This window comes from Pelophylax lessonae (assembly GCF_965119305.1).
Source record: "Pelophylax lessonae genome assembly, chromosome: 4".
NCBI lineage: Eukaryota > Metazoa > Chordata > Amphibia > Anura > Ranidae > Pelophylax > Pelophylax lessonae.
Window position 1 is genome coordinate 629,270,856 of NC_138771.1, and position 20,924 is coordinate 629,291,779.

At 43.7% G+C, this 20,924-nt stretch overlaps 1 protein-coding gene across 1 annotated transcript in view; it reads left to right on the forward strand.

The window, feature by feature from the left end:
* Window positions 1-20,924, forward strand: part of LOC309552857 (extracellular calcium-sensing receptor-like) — a gene marked incomplete at both ends in the record, with an annotated part of 45,873 nt that overhangs the window by 16,006 nt on the left and 8,943 nt on the right. Inside the window, 4 exons of the mRNA XM_082253768.1 lie at window positions 166-454; window positions 3,640-4,338; window positions 9,721-9,948; window positions 14,157-14,280. Of these exons, the coding sequence (XP_082109894.1) occupies window positions 166-454; window positions 3,640-4,338; window positions 9,721-9,948; window positions 14,157-14,280 (1,340 nt within the window). The remainder of the gene's footprint in view (window positions 1-165; window positions 455-3,639; window positions 4,339-9,720; window positions 9,949-14,156; window positions 14,281-20,924) is intronic.

Below are 20,924 nucleotides of genomic sequence, written 5' to 3' on the forward strand. Positions count from 1 at the left end.
TTGATGAGATGATGGTGCCAAACTGAGGTGGTCAGGAAAAAGCAGAAGCAGAATTCTGCATTATCTTGCTTTCTCCTAGAAGCCTTTTTTGCTTTAACTTTATGTTTATACTTTAATGCTTATTTTTCATAACTTGAAATTACCTTCTTGCTTTTATTCCATCAGATTAAGTACTGTGGGTTACAGCTGGTTGCAGGTCGTGAAATACGCTATAAAAGAGATAAATGCTGATGATCTATTGTTACCAAATGTAAAATTAGGATTCCAGATCTTTGATTCATGTACGCACACAGCCCAAGCCTTGCGGGGGACATTCTGGACTCTTACTGGAAGGGAACATCCCATTCTCAACTACCAATGTAACCAGAAGATCCCCGTGGCTATTGTTGGCGATGCATTGTCGTCGTCCTCCATTGCGATGGCCACTGTGTTGGGAACATACATGTATCCCCAGGTAAAGTCACAGTTTTACTTTGCAAGAGAATTATCCCCAGATTTTAGTGAATGTGATCAAGCAATACTCAATCCCATGCAAAGAAAATAGAGAATTAAGAACATTTTTGATTGCACATGATTGGATGATGGAAGTCAGCAGAGCTTCACCTCATTCCCTAAGCTGCTACAATGATCTTTACCAGCTTCTGGGTCCTGTACTGATTGGCTGCCCTGCTGCAATGCAAACACGGGGGGGGGGGGGGGGGGGGTGGATGCTAGCTCTTTTTTTCACAATGTTGTGTCTTGGGTGCAATTCATGGAATACTTTGCATTTACTTTGATCGAATGAGGTAGAGAGGTTGGGTTGTGATGTCGCAATCTCCACCTTATCCAATCAGAAAACACAGAGGCGGGATCCAGTAGCTAACTGCAATCACTGTAGTAGTGCTGTCTACTACAGTGATTCCCAGCTTCCAGGGGGACCTCACAGGGTCCAAGTTGAACCAATGTAACTATGTAAAAATTGCCATACCTGGATTTCAGCTTCAAATTTACTCTTTCTTATGCCCATAATGGGCAAAGTCAAAGGGTAATTTAAAGCTCTACTACATGTTTTATCTCTCACCCCCATCTTTGTTGCTCCTTCCCTGAAGCCCTCTCGTCCAATACATTAAATATTTGTGGTCTATATACCCTAATTTCAAGAGTCTTTCGGCCAGCACTTGTCCAGGGTCAGTGGTGAGTGGTCCTTACTGCTGCAGAGAATGAGTGTCATGCTATGTAGCAGTACTGTGAGCCTGGTCAGTGTGAAGATGCACCACCAGGGGGTATGTCCATGATGCCCTGGGCCCATAGAAGTGGTCTGTACTACAATCCACATCATTCATCCCATAATAGGACTGGCCCTAAAGATACACCACCAGGGGGTATGTCCATGATGCCCTGGGCCCATAGAAATGGACTGTACTACAATCCACATCATTCATCCCAGAATAGGATTGGCCCTAAAGATACACCACCAGGGGGTATGTCCATGATGCTCTGGGCCCATAGAAGTGGTTTGTACTACAATCAACATCATTCATCCCAGAAAAGGACTGGCCCTGCAGAGATGATGAAGTGGCATGTCTGCAGGGGGCAGCACCAGAACAGATATGAATATAGCAGCTAAAGCTACATTTTACACCAGATTTAAAGGAACCCAATAGTTTCCCTTTTCTGTGTGCCTGGGAGTTGGGCAATTTCTGTCTATACAGCTCCATGCCATCCTTCATCACAGTTACAGTTTCTGTCCATTGGAGGGCTGCTCTTATTCTTTGCCATAAGGTAATTGTCATCATCATTATTCATTATAATCATTACCACCATCATCATTATCATCACCATCAATCATTTCCACTGTAGGAAACTACTATGCATGAGGTCCAAGGGGTCAGTTTGTAAGTGAGAGTCAGTTAGGGAAAAAGGAAGTTATAGGAACAGAGTTAGGAGATCCCGGACAGAATACCATCTTTTGATATTGGTGTGTTCTTCCTATGTAGATGGTCATTATCTCAGATATTCCCTTTCGCTCCTATAAGAATAGCATGGGGGCACAATACAATAACAAAAGATATTACAAGACATTGTCATCTTCTCAGATTTTCCCTTTTGCTCCTTCAAAAATAGCATGAGGGCACAATACAACAACAAAAAATGTTACAAGACATTGTCATCTTCTCAGATATTCCCTTTCTCTCCTCCAAGAATAGCATGGGGGCACAGCACAATAACAAAAGATATTACAAGACATTGTCATCTTCTCAGATATTCCCTTTCGCTCCCCCAAGAATAACATAGGGGCACAGTACAACAACAAAATATATTACAAGACATTGTCATCTTCTCAGATATTCCCTTTTGCTCCTTCAAAAATAGCATAGGGGCACAATACAACAGCAAAAAATGTTACAAGACATTGTCATCTTCTCAGATATTCCCTTTCCCTCCTCCAAGAACAGCATGGGGGCACAATACAACAACAAAAGATATTGCAAGACATTGTCATCTTCTCAGATATTCCCCTTTGCTCCCCCAAGAATAGCATGGGGGTTCAATACAACAACAAAAGATATTACAAGACATTGTCATCTTCTCAGATATTCCCTTTCGCTCCTCCAAGAATAGCATGGGGGTACAATACAACAACAAAATATATTACAAGATAGAGCTGCATGATTAATCGTAACAGAATCGAGATCGCGATTCACTCCACCTGACGATCTTAACATGACACTTGCTCGATTCTTTACATAGCTGTGAGGGAGGCTGTCAAAAAAAAAAAAAGAGCCTCCCACAAAAGCCTATCAGCATTAGTCTCCCACTGAACTGTAAACACAAATGATTACATTGTATCTTTTCTTTCCCTCTGCCGGAGGAAGGAAGTTTAACCTCTTAAAGACTAAACCTTTTTCCTACACTTGTTGCTTGCAAGTTAAATCAGTTTATTTTTCCTAGAAAAGTAGTTAGAACCCCCAAACATTTATATATATATTTTTTTTAGCAGAGACCCTGCAGAATAAAATGGTGATTGTTGTAAATTTTTATGTCACACTGTATTTGCGCAGCAGTCTTTCAAATGCAATTAATACACTTTAATGAATAAAAAAATAAAAAAAATAAAACAAAACCGTAAAGTTATCCCAATTTTTTTTATAATGTAAAAGATGTTACACAGAGAATCGTGAGAGAATCGTGATCTTTATTCCAAGCAAAAAAATTGTGATTCTCATTTTGGCCAGAATCGTGCAGCTCTATTACAAGACATTGTCATCTTCTCAGATATTCCCTTTCGCTCCTCCAAGAATAGCATGGGGGCACAATACAACCACAAAAGATATTACAAAACATTGTCATCTTCTCAGATTTTCTCTTTCGCTCTCCAAGAAAAGCATAGGGGCACAATAAAAGAACAAAAGATATTACAAGAAATTCTTATAAGTGTTATATTGATTCTGACTGCACTACTCAGAAGGAGCTTTAAAACACAAATTTATGTCTCAAAGATGCATTCATGGATATAATAGACTTGTTTATGATTTCCTGCTAGTTTATTACATATCCACAAAAAAGAAAAAAAAAAGATTTTGTTTAATGTTTTAACGTTTTCTGTATAAATGTAATTTTAATAGAATTTTTTTTTTTTTTTTTTATCCTCCATTGAAGATAGGCTACGTTTCTTCTTTAGCATCCTTGAATAGCCGCTTCCTTTACCCATCATTCTTCCGCACTAACCCTAGTGATGACAAACAGGCACGTGCCCTTGCCAGACTGGTTTCATACATGGGCTGGAATTGGGTTGGGCTACTCTCACTTGAGGAAGACTATGGTATTCTGGGATCTCAAGTTCTCAAAGAGGAGCTCCAAAAACTGGGAGTTTGCCTTGCTTACCATGAAACTTTTGGCCCAGCGACTTCCCAAACAAAATTAAACCACATTGTGGATCTTGTTGCTCGGTCATCAGCTAAGATTGTTATAGTATTTTCCAGAGACCCCATGGTTCACCCAGTGATTGGGTTACTGTTAGGCAGAAAGGATGTCAAGCGGATTTGGTTGGCTACCGAAGGATGGTCAAACTCACCAATTCTTCCAACTAAATGGTATAGCAGTATAATGATGGGGACCCTTGGTTTGTCTTTGCATGAAGCGAGTATGCCTGGGTTTAAAGAATTCCTTCTTGATATCCGTCCTTCAACTGCCCTTCCTCAGGATATCTATGTGAAGAACTTCTGGGAAGTAGTTCAGGAGTGTCGATGGCCGAACTCCAGTACAATTAAGAACAATGGAACTGTGTGGTGTACTGGGGAGGAGAAACTGACTAGTTTCAGATCCAAGCAATATGTATATGATGAATTTGATTTTAAGGTACACTATTTGGTGTATAATGCAGTGTATGCTGTGGCTCACACACTCCATAACATTATCTTGAACTGTATGTTGGGTCAGAATGCCACTCAACGTGGAAAATGTGAAGTTCAAAGAATCATATTGCCCTGGAAGGTACATTATACTTTTTCCTTTTTAGAAAATTTTCATAAATTAGGATTGCATTATCTGAGCCTTATGGTTATCTTGTTATCTAGCTTATATATCTACTATTTAGATTTGTTGTAGTAATTAGGGATGATCGAACTTTTGAAAAGTTCGGTTCGACCAGAACACCCGAATTTCCTGAAAGTTCGGTTCGGATTCCAGAACCCCATTAAAATCAATGTGACCCAAACTTCTGGAATCAAAAAACACAATTTTGAAGCCATAAAACCCAATAAATGCCCCTAAAAAGTGCCTAGGGTTCTGGGTCATGCCCCAGGGACTATTAATCACACAAAAAAAAGTTCTTAAAAATTGTCATTTTTGATAGAGAGCCAATTATTGAAAAAAAAAATTAGATTTCTTTGGATTTAGTGTCTGGGGGGTCTAAAAAGTGTACCTGTGAAGTTTCAGCTCTGTAGCATGTCCAGAACCAGAAAAAAAAGGTCGTTTGTATTAGAATTAATATAGAACAGGGATATGGCTCCGCTATTTTCACACCTTGCCGGTTTTGTAGCAAGCGTTCTTTTGGGCATTTTTTTGGGGGTCTTTGGAGGCAGGCATAACATCTGTACTTCTGTGTAGGGGTATATATACACACACCCATGTATGTATATATATACACATACACATATATAGGTGTGAAAGTAGCAGAAACCTATGGTTGCGCTAATGAAATAATTAACACCCATATGGCTTCTCTGCTATCACACCTATATGTGTGTATGTGTATAAATACATATAAGTGTGTGTGTATATATACCCCTATACAGAAGTTCAGATGTTTTGCCTGCCTCCAAAGACCCCAAAAAAATGCCCAAAAAAAACGCCTGCTGCAAAAACACACCTGGGCGTTTTTGTAGCTGGCGTTTTTTTGGGCATTTTTTTGGCGTCTTTGGAGGCAGGCATAACATCTGAACTTCTGTGTAGGGGTATATATACACACACACTTATATGTATTTATACACATACACACATATAGATGTGATAGCAGAGAAGCCATATGGGTGTTAATTATTTAATTGTATCTATTGTACCCAAGAAACAGCTGCAACAGCTCACATACACCAACACTGTTGCATATTTAATTTGGTTGTGCCTTAAAAGTGTTTCAGGGGGTTTCCATCTTCCTTTTTTTTTTACCAGTTGGCTTGTGGACTGCCATCAATGTTCAGGTCACTTTTCTCCCAATAAATGAATAAATAAATATACAGTCAGAAAATCTGTTTACCTATGTATTCAGTAATTAGAATTTTGTATGTTGGTACCTAAATCAGATATTCACACTATAGAATGAGACACCAAACAGATCTTGTTTGTGCTGTTTTCACAAAACTTTAGGATGTGAAACAATTGTGAGCAAAAGCTAGTGAACTCTTTCTAATTTTCTGGAATTGGGTGCGAAAGGCTAACAAAATGATCTATGACTTTCAAAAAAACATATGCTACCCTTAAAGCACCAGACAACATGCAGCCACTTTAATGCCCTCCCATCATGGAAAACTTACTTTTCCCTCCCCCGCAGCTCCATCCAGTCAACATTCCTCTTCCTATGATGTGACAGCAAGGGTGCTTGGTGATTAGCCCAGTGCTGTCACATGTGTAACACAATGGGAAGTTTAAACACGGTTTGATTTCCATGTTTCTGGGGGCTGAATGAAGCAGTAAAGGTGAGTATGTACTGTTGGGTAGCAGGGTATTCAAGTAAACCCTATCTGGGCAAAGCACAGGTTCACCTTTAACCACTTAAGCCCCAGAAGATTTTACCCCCTTCCTGACCAGGGCCTATTTTGCGATTCGGCACTGCGTGACTTTAACGGACAATTGCGCGGTCGTGCGACGCTGTACCCAAATGAAATTGACGTAATTTTTTTCCCACAAACAGAGCTTTCTTTTGGTGGTATTTGATCACCTGTGCGATTTTTTGATCATGCGCTATAAACAAAAAAAGAGCGACAATTTTGCAAAAATAACAATATTTTTCACATTTGTTTATATGAAATTCCCCCCAAAAAAATGTAAAAATCAACATTTTTTTACATTTTAGGCCAATTTTTTTTTTACCATAAGTTTGGTAAAAAAAAATCGCAAAAAGCGTATTTTGATTGGTTTGCGCAAAAGTTATTGCGTTTACTAACTAAGGGAAATATTTTTGTCATTTTTATTGTTTTTTTTTTTTTAACGAGTAATGGCGGCAATCTGCGATTTTTTTTGCCAGACTGCGACATTGCGGCGGACAGATCGGACCCTTGACTGACATTTTTGACACTTTTGGGGTTACCAGTGACATTCCTACAGTAATCAGTGCTATACATATGCACTGTTACTGTAATAATGACACTGGCAGTGAAGGGGTTAACTTTATTTGAGAAGGAGGGGTTAAGTGTGTCCCTAGGGGCGTGATTCTAACTGTGATTGGATGTGGCTGTGTGTGTAACAGCAGAGATCTACGGTCCTACATAGCAGGACCGTATGATCTCTGCTGTTACACAGGGGAGAATGACAGGCGGCTTTGTTTACATTAGCCGCTTGCCTTTCTCCCGGTGTAACCGGCGATCGCGAGTGAGCGGCGGACATCGGGTCCGCCGCTCACACGCGCGGGGGAGGCCGTGAGTGAGCGGGAGCGCGCCTCCAGCGGCGCACGCTCCTTCCCTAGAGCCTCACAAGCTAGCGACGTAGATCTACGTCGCTTTGCCTGTGAGGGGCTGACTGCCGACGTAAATAGTCGTTAGGCAGTCGGCAAGTGGTTAAAGAACCTCATATAATAAATTGAGGCTTTCTTATTTTCCAAACAGTGCACTGTATGCAACATTTACCTTGGGGTATCTTGAATAAATAGTCAACTAAGGTCTCCTGTTGAGGAGGTACAAGAGCTTTTACAATACGGATATCTTCAAAAGTGATTAACTGGAACTGAATGTTCCAATCAACAAGTCAAGTTTTCCTCTCCAGGCATGGGCTTAACCTGTACGAAAAACACAATTCTGAATGCTATCTCCTTATATCTAAGTGCGAAATAGATCTCAGAAAAAAAACAAAAATAAAGGAGTAGTTGTAGTTTGTGAGGCTAGTAAGGGTTATAGAAGAAATGGTCCTGTATTAGCCCACAGTCATATCGTTTAAAAATGGAAGAAATGAAGCACGGCTGGTATTCTCCGTGGAAGTGGGAATCCTACAGAGATCAGTAAAGGCAATGATGTTCTGTCCTCTGATAGGTGGAAAAACCCTATAGTGATTGCTGTGGATATGAAGACATCTGCAGTCGATGTCTTGATGTCAGTTGATAAATCTCTGTTCAACAGACTGGACCAAAGTGATGAGTGTCCAAGCATTTGAAGCTACAATTTCATGTCTTGGCACATCTGAAACGCATAGCCCCTAAAGCTGGCAATAGAGAATTGTTTTTTTTCTGTTTAGCCAGTAGGCTGAATGAAGAAAAAAAAAAAAAAAAACAGATTCCTCCATCCACACAACTGAGGTGGATGGAGGGATCCCCCCTGCTGGGACATTGTATTCCGATAGCTGCAGAACACATTCATCTGAAACCAAAAATTGCTTCAGAAATTTTCCAGTTGCATTTGTATAGCAGAAAGTATATACCTTTTATATTTTGCTTTGGATAGATTAAAGATCCCTCATGAAGAGCGTCTGCAATCGCTTGATTTATTCTCCCTGGAGAAGAGACGCCTGAGGGGGGACATGATAGCAATTTACAAATATCTCAATGGGGATCTCAGCTTAGAAAAAAAGCTGTTCAATCGAAGGGATTGCACAAGGACTCGAGGGCATACAATGCGATTAGAGGAGAAGCGTTTTAACCTCAGGCAACGTGGGGGGTTCTTTACTGTTAGGGCTACAAGATTGTGGAATTCTCTACCACAAGAGGTGGTTTCTGCGGGAAGTATGGTGGCTTTCAAAAGACTCTTAGACGTACATCTCAAGGATCAGAACATTCAGGGCTATGTGAGACGATTACAGCCACACACACCTACGCAGGTTGAACTGGATGGACTATTGTCTTTATTCAACCTCATCTACTATGTAACTATGTAACTATGTAAGAAGGATTAGAACCCCTGTGAGGTTTTTATTTCTATCTGTGCGCTCATCTGGGAGATTCTGCTTGTTCTGCAGATTATTATCACAGAGTGACAGAAAGCGATATTTAACATTTTAGAGTTGTCGAATGATCAAATAAAAGCCCCTCAACTGCCCCTGAGGAAGCGGCTTTTGCCGCGAAACATGTCGGGCTATAGTTTTGGGCATCATCGTTCTTCACATCTATGCTAACCAGTACATTTCATTTCTGGTTGGTTTAGGGTCTGTAGAATTTTTCTATTAGCCCTTGTGTAAGATACAATATTGATTGATCTATACATGTTTTGCTACGATTTGGCTTGTATCTATATGCTTTTATTTGATCTTGTAATACTGTTCTCTATTGTTTGGGAATACAGTATACATTTTAACTTATGTTGTTTCAATAAAATATTCTTTTTATATATTTTTCGACTATGATATTGGTCTGATGACGGTACCCCTCTAGAAAGCCCCCCTTTCTTTGCACCCCTCTCCCCCCTTCTATCTCCATTTATACATATTGGGACGTGGGTGCCTTTCCTTCATAGTACCTTCCCTATACTTCCATTTTTTGAGTCTGTCTTTTATATTTTAGAGTTGTCAAAAAAACAGGAGGTGAGATGAGGTGAAGTTCTTCAGTGGAGTCACCTATTCCAGTGACAATGAGAATTTATACAGGGAGTAATGGGAAATTTCCACAAAAGGAACCTGGCCTAGGTTCTAACCCTCTAAAGCTGCCAAAAAGCAAATAGATTTTTTTTTCCATTCAGCCTAAAGGCTAAGCAGAAAGTACCTAAAAGATTTCCACATCCATGCCCAACAATATGGATGGAGGAATCGCCACTAAATGGGCCGGTTGTCAAAATATCCAAACAGTGCCTGCATCTGATTGGATGCAGTAACTGTTCGTTCAACAGTTTTCCACTCAACTCTTTCAATTTTTCAGTTGAGGGATATTAGACAGAAGGCGGCCAACAGGGTCATCCACTGAGCAAATTCCAGCTGGTTCGCCAGCCAAAAGCTAAAACAAAAGGTATTGTCTTTAGAAACACTTACAGTTTATCAGTTGTGCTTTATTTGGATAAGCTCAGAAGCTGCAAACACATATAATTATATAGAAAATCTTCATCTATACAGGTTACTCAGTATTTGAAAAAAATTCACTTCAAGAACCGCATGGGTGAAGAAGTATACTTTGATTCCAATGGAAATCCACCAACTAATTATGATGTCGTGAACTGGCACCGGAACTCTGATGGGGACATTGACTTTGTAAAGGTCGGCCAGTACAAAATACAAGAGACCCAACTGAATGAGCTAAGCATCAATGTCACAGAAATCAAGTGGATCACAGGAGATCCAGAGGTAAGTTATTCAATGTTCTTGGTTGAGAACTCCCTCCCCACACTACTCTTTAAAGTTGAACTCCAGCTTGCACGGTTTTAGAGTCTCCTCTTCTGAAACTGCTTACTTTGATTTCACTGAATGCCGTGAGCTGCTCGCAATGTACATTAGAAGCCCCTAAGATAGAATGTCTCTGACCAACCCTTTACATTAATTCGATTTCAGTGCTTTCAATCTTGGAGGCCCAGCATGATATTTCGGTGTTATCTAAGATGGTCTACGTGCATCCAGACTAATATTCACCCACCACAGTGTTATATATGATATATATGCAGCACTACCCCCCCAGAAGCCCCTGGATAGGTTGGGTCCTTTGTGCTTTACCTTAACCTGTTCAAGGATTTCAGTCTCTCTGACACACTAGGTCAGGGGTCTCCAAACTATGGCCCTCCAGTTTTTCAGGAACTACAATTGCCAAAATACCTAGCCATGTCTATGAATGTCAGAGTTTTATAATGCCTCATGAGACGTGTAGTTCCGCAACAGCTGGAGGGCCGTAGTTTGGAGATCATTGCACTAGGTTAAGTTACTCTAGCAATACAGAAATAACTGAAGGCAATACCACGTACACAGGTACACAATAATAATGCAGGGTCAGGAAACAGACACTAAATGAATAAGCAAAAGCAAATCATAAAATATTGTCACACAAGTGGTTAGCACTTCTGCCTGCCTGGCAGCACTAGGGTGGTCGGTTCAAATCCCAACCATGACACTACCTACGTGGAGTTTGCATGTTCTCCCTGTGCCTGCGTACGTTTCTTCTGTGTACTTCGTTTTCCTCCCACACTTAAAAAGCAATGCTGGTAGGTTAATTGGTTCCTTTCTAAATTGGTCCCAGTATGTATATGTATGAATGTGAGTTAGGGACCTTGGGTTCTAAGCTCCTCGAGGGCAGGTACTGATGTGAAGGTGCAATATATTTGTAAAGCGTTGCATAAATTGATACCACTATATAAGTACCAATAATAAGCAATAGTAATAGTAAAACTTAAGATATGGTGTAGTCAGCAATAGGTAAGATATAACACTATGCGCCAAGATAAGCATACACTGTAGAAAGATCACTATGAATGCAGCAAAGGACAGTAACCTGAGTGAATTTATTGCGTTCAGGAGATTATAGGGCCAAAGTGCCATAATGGCGACTTCTCTTTAAATGAATAATAGATGGGGGGTAATAGAATGACTATGTAGGGGCAGTCCTTTATTGTGTTCTTCGTCTGGCTATATTTGGGGCCCATAAGCAGCACTGGTGCACTTATCAGCAGTCATTATGAATTAGCATGCAATGTAGGTGCATCCTGCTTCCAGTAAATCAGTTTCTGCTATCAGTGTGTAATTGGTGAGCAGTGAGCACTCTCACCAGTCCCTACGATGTGGCTGTGGACTCCTGCTGTTGGAAAGGGGCCCCTTGCCTCTTTGCAGATGGCTCTGGTGATTAGAAGTGAAGGAATAGAGAGTGGGAAGATGTAGTTTCCCTGCACCGTTGGATGGAATCGCCACGGTCCATGCAGCGCTGCCCCCTGTGTCACCATTCTCAGGCCTCAAGCTTCAGTCCTTGCCAGTCTACTCTGCTGCAGAGATGTGGACATACAGGCTTATGTGCTCACATGGACTCCCATGCTGAAAAGAGGAAGCAGTCTGTTAGAGAAGTTCAGTAAAAGCTATTCCACCTCTCCCCCTCTGCCTCAGTGCTTTTTGGGAACTGTAGGGTCAGGGTCCATGAGTCCCATTTTATGGTTGATGTTCCAGACTTCAATTCCCATGATCCTCAGAGCTCTGCATAGAAGTCCTTAGGCTTTCCTGGCTATAGCTCTCCCCCTGCTGGCTGGAGGGGATAGTGCAACACAACATCTAACACAGCAGTAGAAAGATAAAGTAAAACTGGTTGTAAAGAGGGCAATGTCTCCTTTTTCATGTTTCTGTAGTCAAGCACCTGGCTACATTTACATATCCCATTCCAAGAAACAGACCACTGGTTGGATTACGGCTTGGGGCTCTTGAGAGGAGAAATGAGGCAGGGGTTTTCAATACAGCGCCTCCTTGTCCTTCCCACCAACTATGATCTGCCACCATTGTTTAGAGAAGCTGAGAGACCCAGTAATTTCATCACTGGGATGAAAATGAGGAATGTATAAAAAAAAGAAAGTTTTTAATTTAAAAATGTCATTAGCATAGGGGGAAAGCCGGGACAAGGGAAGGCAAAATCTAAGCAAGTTGAGCTAGAACTTATACTAGCTTTGTTTGTTTTTTATATGCATTGCCCTTCCATATGCACCTTGCTGCAAAGGTTAGTTATAAATTGGGGTGGTTGCTATCTTTTTGTATAGCTTGTTGGCTGGAGTTGTCATAGGGTCACATTAGATGCCTTCAGCTGCTATTGTGCCCTTGCTGGGTGTCCGGTGTGTCCCTGTGCCTTTAGGAGGAATGGGATCCCTCCAGGCAAACCTGCCCTTAATTTATCCACTGCTGTATGTGCTCCAACTTGGAGGCTCTCAAAACTATAGAGTTAGGACTGCAGTATATAGAGGAACCTTGGCGAGGTACTGCGTCTTACATATATTTTCAAATGAGTGTAAGTAAAACCTCTGTTTTTAATGTAAATTGTTAGACGTGGTCTTACGTTTTTAGCAGGCTGGCTGGTAAGTGTGCTGGGAAATTTTCTGTTGAATATGATGTGCAAAGTCCTCTTGTGTGCACCGTACTGCAAAGGCTACTTATAAATTGGGTGGTTGCCATATTTTTGTATAGCTTGTGAAGCACCCTCCTAGATGCTAGGTAGACAGTATAGTTTTGGCTCTGTCCGCCTATCAGAAGAGCAGCAGGTAAATTCTATATTCTCTCTGCTTAACAGGGAGCAGGATCTGTGAGTTAGGTCTGCTCAGTGTACTCAGTGTGTGATTCATGTGGTCTGAGGGAGTGTCCCCACTGGTCCAATGGAGAGGCACATTGCACAGTGGAGGAAACCTGACCAATGGGCACACAGGCTTTGATACAGCCCCAGTGATTGGCACAGACTGGTTGTCTCGGTGCATTGTGGGGTGTAGTATATAAAGCCAGGGGCTCAAGGTCTTTGGCTGGTGAGCAGAGTCCTGGAAGGAGGGTGGTGGCTGCCTCCTCTTCTGCAGTGGTTGGAGTATGGTCACAGGCAGTTGGTCTGGTGAGCCAGAAGTGTGGAGCTGAACCCAGAGGTCCAGGAGAGCTGACTGAAGGAGTTGAGGCACTGGAGAACCTGGAAAGCAGTATCGTAAGTACATAGGATCGTGCTTAAGGACCTGACCAGGAAGGGGGCCACTCTGGAGTAGAGCAGTCAGTGGACAGGTGTCAGCTGGTGGAGAGAAAGGGGGTACTCTGGTGTGTGCCCTGAAGATAAATACTAAAAGGAACATTACCCCAGATTCATCTAGTGGCAGGATGAAGCTGCGGCCCGACCGCTTTCTCAGATAGAAGTCTTTAGCTTTGTGAATAGTTCAAGTGTTGGAGTATCCCACTCATGATCCCAATATCAAATAAAACAACAAAAACAACAACCCCTAGACCAGTGATGGTGAACCTTGGCACCCCAGATGTTTTGGAACTGCATTTACCATGATGGTCATGCACTCTGCAGTGTAGTTGAGCATCATGGGAAATGTAGTTCCGAAACATCTGGGGTGCCAAGGTTCGCCATCACTGCCCTAGACTGTTCATTGACTGTGCCAAGAAAGTAAAGTGTTAAGATTCTTCATACAGTTGCTACGGGTAATCCAGGGGAATTCAAAAGTGTGAAAAACCAGCAGCCTTTAAGGTGGCAGTGCTACACTTGTACACTCGGCTTTACCCCTCACCTTCCCCTAACTAATCAATAGGCAGAAACAAACATTATTTACTTGATACAACAATCCCATATCTTCTCTCTTGGACAGCGGAATGAGATGGTCCTTCTTCTGGTGCCAACGTTGTTTCCCAGATAATCCGGACACTTCCCTTTGGCTGTCCAGGCGGGGGGGTCCTCTTAGGTTTCTTTTCCAAAAATGTTATATTGGTATGAGTAGGGTAGGGTGGGAAGCGTGATATTAAGGAGGTAAATATATGAAGGTGTAATGGAAATAATGAAGAACACCATAATCTAACCTTCAAACAAAATGTTGGATCAATAAGTCATTGTGTTTATTCTCTGCCCTTAGATCCCTCAGTCTGTCTGCAGTGAGAGTTGCTCCCCTGGATTTCGGAAAGCACCACAGAAAGGGCAGCCCATGTGCTGCTTTGACTGCATTCCCTGCGCGGAGGGGCAAATATCCAGCCAAAAAGGTACTATTTTGAAGAGAGGGAAATGTCTTTTTTTGGCAAACTCTTTTAAGCACTACTTAAATCTAAACTGCAACATGGCCTAAACCAGGGGTACTGAATTAAAATTCACGAAGGTCTAGTTGGTAACATTTTCTTTCTGCAGAGGTAAAATCTAATTTTACTTAAATGATTCCGATCTTTCACATCACAGCCCCCTTCACATTAGTGTCCTCAGTCCCCCCTTTCACATCAGAGCCCCCCCAACATTACAGCCCCGCTTACATCACAGCCCCCCTTGCAATCACAGACCCCCCCCCCTTACATCACAGTCCCCCTTTCAATCACAACCCCTCACATCACAGCTTCCTCCCTCCTAACATCACTGCCCCCTTTTATTCACAATCCTCCTCCTCACATCACAGACCCTTCATATCACAGCTCCCCCCTCTCACATCACAGACCATAACTCAGTTCCCTACTCTCACATCACAGCCCCCCCATATCACATCTTCCCCCTCTCATATCACAGACCCCCGTATCACAGTTCCCCCTTCTCACATTGCAGCCCCCTATATCACAGCTCCCCACCTCTCACATCACAGACCCCCCCATATCACAGCTCCTCCCTCTAACATCACAGCCCCCATATCACAGTTCCCCCTTCTCACATTGCAGCCCCCTATATCACAGCTCCCCACCTCTCACATCACAGCCCCCCATATCACAGCTCCTCCCTCTAACATCACAGCCCCCATATCACAGTTCCCCCTTCTCACATCACAGCCCCCTATATCACAGCCCCCACTTCTCACATCACAGCCCCCCCATCACATCACACCCCCCCACATCACAGCTCCCCTTTCTCACATCTTAGCCCCCTATATCACATCACAGCCCCCCTCTCGCATCACAGCTTCCCCTTCTTACATCACAGCTATGCCAAATCAGATCATAGCCCCCACATCACAGCCCCCCATATCATATCACAGCCCCCATATCATGGCTCCCCCTCAGACATCACAGCCCCCCATGTCACAGCTTGCCCTGTCACATCACGGCCCCCCATATCATAGCGCCCCCTTCTCACATCACAACTCCCCCATATCCCATCATAGCCCCCACATCACAGCCCCCCATATCACATCACAGCCCCCATATTACGGCTCCCCCTCTCACATCACAGCCCCCCCATATCACTGCTCCCCCTCTCACATTATAGCTCCTCCTTCTCACATCACAGCCACCACATATCACATCACAGCCCTTCCTTATCACATCACAGCTTTTCCCTCTCACATCACAGCTGCCCCCTCTCAAATCACAGCTCCCCCCTCTCACAGTCCCCTATTTTACAGCTCCCCCCTCTCACTTCACAGCCCCCATATCATAGCCCACCCATAATCTTCACCCTACCTTAAATCAGCATTGTGGAGGGCGGGAGGAATGCCAGGGTGGGCTCCTCTTCTGTATTACTTGCCTGCTGCCACTGAACTCACTGCAGGGAAGAGGGCGGGAGGCACGAAAGGTCTGCACTGAGGGTGGAAGTTGCCCAACTCTTCTTGTTAAAAAGCTTATTAATATGAAAGATACAAGAAATGGGCAATTTGGGACTTTATATGAGAACTGGCGAGCACTGCACAGTGTCTCCATCCCTGTCAATTGAAAAACAAGATGGGATAAATGAGGGTGTGTGAAAAACAGCCGATCCCTAGTTTGAAATACTTACCCACCAGTCTGCTAACAAACCAAAATAAACCTGTCTCACAAACCCTCATTTATCCCATCTTGTTTTTCAATTAATATGAAAGATTGGGCAGCTGCTGTTCCCCCTGTAGACCTTCCGTGCCTCCCGCCCTCCTCCCAGCTGTGAGTTCAGGGATGGGGGCAGGTGAGTATATTTAGAAGAGGAGTCCACCTGGCCATTCCTCCCGCCCTCTACAAAGCTGTGATTTTTAACAGCTGCAGTGGGGGGGGGGGGGGGGGGAGAAGCGTCTATTTAGGCTGCTAAGTGGTGCAGCTGTGGTCTGGATAGGACTGTCACTCGTCATGCGGTCCATAATTTTTTTTTTTTTTCAAATAATTTTTATTGATTTTAAACAACATGTACAAGAAATGCAGTCAGCGTTACAAAGTATAACATGAGGGAAGATATAAAGACAGCAAGTGATATATGAGAAAGCATATCGAAAGAGAGAGGGGAATGTCAACTTGAAACATATAATTATTTATCATTCCATTTGGTCCATAGTTCCCAGTGTTTGTTAAGTAATGGTAAGGACTGGGATCTCATCGCCAGTGACTTTTCAAATTCAAAGGTGGTCCGCACCGAAGCCACGACTTCCGATAGATTTGGGGCTTCTGTGTTTTTCCATCTCCTGGTGATGGTGGCCCTAGCGGCCAGTAGTATATGTGACACCACCCATCTAGCCTTATTGGGGATGAGATCAATGTCCAGTGTAAGGAGTGCCATAGCTGGGTTTGGCGAGATGTGTGTTTGCGCTACAGAGGAGATAAGGCCGAAGGTTTGGTTCCAGAAGCTGGATAGGTTTTTGCATGTCCACAGAATATGGTACAAATTGCCTATTTGACCACAATCCCGCCAGCAGAGCGGGGAATGGGTTTTGTAGAATTGCGACAGCCTATACGGAGTAAAGTACCAACGGGACAGGATTTTCTGTGACAGCTCCCAGTGGTTGGTGCATTTCGACACTCCATAGGAGTGCCCGAAGGCTCGCATCCACTGTTGAGAGGAGAAGGTCCTTTGGAGATCAGTTTCCCACTTGATCATGGGGTTGGTTTTAAGGAAGGAAGTTTTGGCGTTAAACATATTATAGAAAAAGGTTATGCCTTTGGTGGATCCGTTGGGATCGGTGAAGAACCGGTATACTTTATATGGAATGGTAATGGCAGGTGGTGGATTCCTGGTCAGGAACGAGGATATGCGATTGTAGTTATAGAGCTCCGTTTTTGGCAGGTGGTATTGTTGGGTGAGGGAAGGGAACGTTTTCAGATGGTTGTCTATATAAAGATCATCGATCCAGTGTATGTCCCTGTCTCTCCACTTAGAGGTGGATATACAGGGGATCAAGATATCTAGTAATCGTATGGGTAGTTTTGGTTTATAGTGGGCTTCCTTGACATCCGTGTGTTTACATAGTTCTTTCCATGCAGCAAGGGATGTTTTAGTTGAGATTAGTAAGTCTGGCCCATTTTGAGGTTTCCAGCTGTCTGCTAGTAATAGGAGGTAAAGGCGGTCCACTTTGCTAAATGAGGCTTCTATGTGGGACCAATGTATGTTGGGATTTTCGGGGAACCACGAAGGCAGTTGCGTGAGTTGTGATGCTAAAAAGTAGTCTTGTAGCTGTATCATGCCTATCCCCCCTACCCGTTTGTGTTTAGTAAGATGGGTCCACGAGCACCTGGGGTGTTTCCCTTGCCAAATGTATTGTTTAAGTACCCGATTAAGGGACTTGAGTATTGTTGGCGGAATGGGGACAGGAAGGGTGCGGAATATGTAAAGGATTTTGGGAAGGGTCATCATTTTAAATGCCGCCAATTTCCCTAGCCAGGAAAGATCCTGATAGGGTTTTTTGGCCAGGTCTGTTTGAATGTCCGACAGTAGGGGTTTATAGTTAGCTTCCGCTAGCGATGCAACTGAAGGGGTCAGCTTCAGACCTAGATAGGATATATCCCGGTCGGTCCATATATACGGGAAGTTTGATTCCATATGTTGTCTAGCATGTGGTTGTACCCCCAGATTAAGAATGAGTGATTTGGTGAAATTCACCTTGTAATATGAAATGGAAGAGAAGTCCGCAAGTAGTCTGTGTAAGAAGGGCATGGACACTGTGGGGTTGGTGACGGATAAAATGACATCGTCAGCAAAAAGGGTTATCTTATGGGAGACTCCTTTAATTCGAAACCCCGAAATGTGGGGGTGGGATCTGATCCGTTCTGCTAATGGTTCCATCATCAGATTAAATATGCTTGGAGATAGCGGGCAGCCTTGGCGTGTGCCGTTAGTGATGGAGAATGGCTTGGAAATCATGCCCGAGACAAAAACTTGGGCAGATGGGTGAGAATACAGAGCCATAATGGCTGACAGTATCAGGCCTGAGAATCCAAACCTCTCCAGCACCAAGTGCATGTATCTCCAATAGACCCTATCAAACGCCTTTTCGGCATCGATGGATAGGAGTAAGGAGGGTGTTTTCGTCAGTTCTGCATAGTGAATTAAGTTGATAACTCGGCGTGTGGCATCTGCCGCCTGTCTGTTGGTCATGAAGCCTAATTGGTCGGGATTTATTAAGGAGGGAAGAATCGCGGAGAGACGGATTGCAATAATTTTAGCGTAAATTTTCACGTCTGCATTTAGCAGGGATATCGGGCGGAAATTCGCTGGTGTGTCCGGGATTTTGCCAGGTTTAGGTAGGGCTACTATGTGTGCTTGAAGCATTTCCGGGGGGAAGGAGCCTGACTGGGAAATTGATTGGTATAAGCGAAGCATGAACGGGGACAAGATGTCTTGGAATTGTTTAAAGTACTCGTTAGTAAAACCGTCTGGTCCGGGGGATTTGTCATTGGGAAGTTTGCCAATAGTGTGGGAAATTTCATCAAGGGAAACGGGCGAGTTTAGTGTCATAAGTTGTGCATCAGTCAGCGAGGGGAGTTGTATCTCTGACAGGAAAGACAGTATATCTGAGTCGGAGGGGGTGGTGCACGTGGGGTCCTCTTTCAGGTTATACAATGCTCCGTAATAATCCGAGAAAGCGTCCGCTATTTCTTGGGGTTTTAACAATTTTTGTTTGGTAAACGGGTGGACGATGTGAGGAATTCTACTCTTGGCTTTCCGCGCTTTCAGGCGATTAGCCAAGAATTTCCCGGCTTTGTTATGTTGGGAGTAAAACAGCAGTTTAAGGGACCTCATGGCTTTGTCATGGTCTCGGATCAAAAGGAGACGTAGATCGTGACGAAGTCTGGTGAGGGTGGTTGAAATTGCGTCTGTAGGAGAGGCCTTATTGGAGGCCTCCAGTTTGCGGATTTCAACCAACAAGGAGTCTACGGACGACTTATGTGTCCTCCCGTCCCTGGCCTTAATTTGGATTAACATACCTCTAATAAAGGCTTTGTGGGCATTCCATAATATTTGAGGTGAGATATTTGGATCGTCATTGGTCTGGAAGAAGGTTTGCAGGTGGTCTCGGATCGTGGAGGAATATTGTTGGAGCTGGAGCAATCTATTGTCACACCTCCAAGTGGAGAATCCCGAACCAGGCTTCCCCAGTTGGAGTGTTATGGAAATGGCTGCATGGTCCGACCAGGAGATATCATGGATGTTGGTCTCTGATGTGTGGTGTAACAACCAAGAGTCCAATATAAAGAGATCAATACGGGAATAAGATCTATGGCGGGTCGAGAAAAACGTAAAATCTTTCTCTTCCGCATGGAAGCATCTCCAGGCGTCAAATAGCTCCTCACGGCGCAGCAGACTACCCAAGCCAGTCGGGCGTCTGCTACACCCTGAGGTGGTATCGACCCGCGGGTCTGGGGGTAAGTTTAAGTCCCCACACAGGAGGAGGTGACCTTCCCTTAACGCCAGAGCCTTTTTGAGGAGCTTGCGTATAAAGAGCATCTGTTTAGAATTAGGTGCATACAAACATACCAATGTCAAGAGCACATTATCAATAACACAGATCAGGATGATATATCTACCCTCCGGGTCGAGATGGGACGACTTGAGGGTAAACACCACTGAGTCTCTAACTGCCACCAGGATACCGTTCTTCTTAACAGAGGCAGAGGCAAGGAAGATGTGGGGAAAGTTCCGGTGTTGACAGTAGGGAGATGCGTCCGCCTGAAAGTGCGTTTCCTGAGCTACTAAAATGTCAGCTTTCTGGGAGATGGCTTCCTTCCACAAAGTCCTTCTTTTGGCCGGGTGGTTGAGTCCATTGGAGTTAATGGATAAAATCTTCAATCCCATGGGAGAGGGATCAGAGGAGATGTGGTCAGCAGGCGGGATGTGTTAGGAGCTGAGAATTGTATTGGATACAGGTGACATTTCAAGATGGGAGGCGATGAGGTCCAGGTCTGGGAGAAAGGATAAGCAAGAAAGGAGAGTCGTTCCTGAACGAAGTACACTGGGAAGTGGAAATACAGGTGTAATATGTTGTCATAAGAGTCAGGGAAATCGAAAGATGAACGCTGCATGTTAAGTGAAACAAGCTCCAACGAGAGCAACCAAAAGGCCCACAGGAGGGCGTAAAAAATAGAATTCCTGAGAAGGGATTCGAGCAGGATAACCTGCAACATGTTACAGGGTAAGGTACGGTGGTGAGTACCAGTGCATCGGACCAGGGAAGGTCGTTGAGTATGATAAAGTCATGGTGATGTCTTCAGGGTTTGTTGCGGTGATCCGTAGGGGGTCTGGACCAGCCCAGCGAGGTGTTCGCTTTTTGAGGTGGCGCGGTCACAGGGCGGTGAGGAGGGATGATATCCCAGGTGCGCAGGAGCTCTAGTCCGGCTTCCAAGGTGTGCACTATTTTGGTAGTGTTATCTTTAGTGATAAGCAGACTTGCCGGATATTTCCACTTGTAGGGGATGTCATGGTTGCGCAGGGCCTTGGTGACGGTCATTAGGTTGTTGCGGCGTTGCATTGTGAAGCGGGA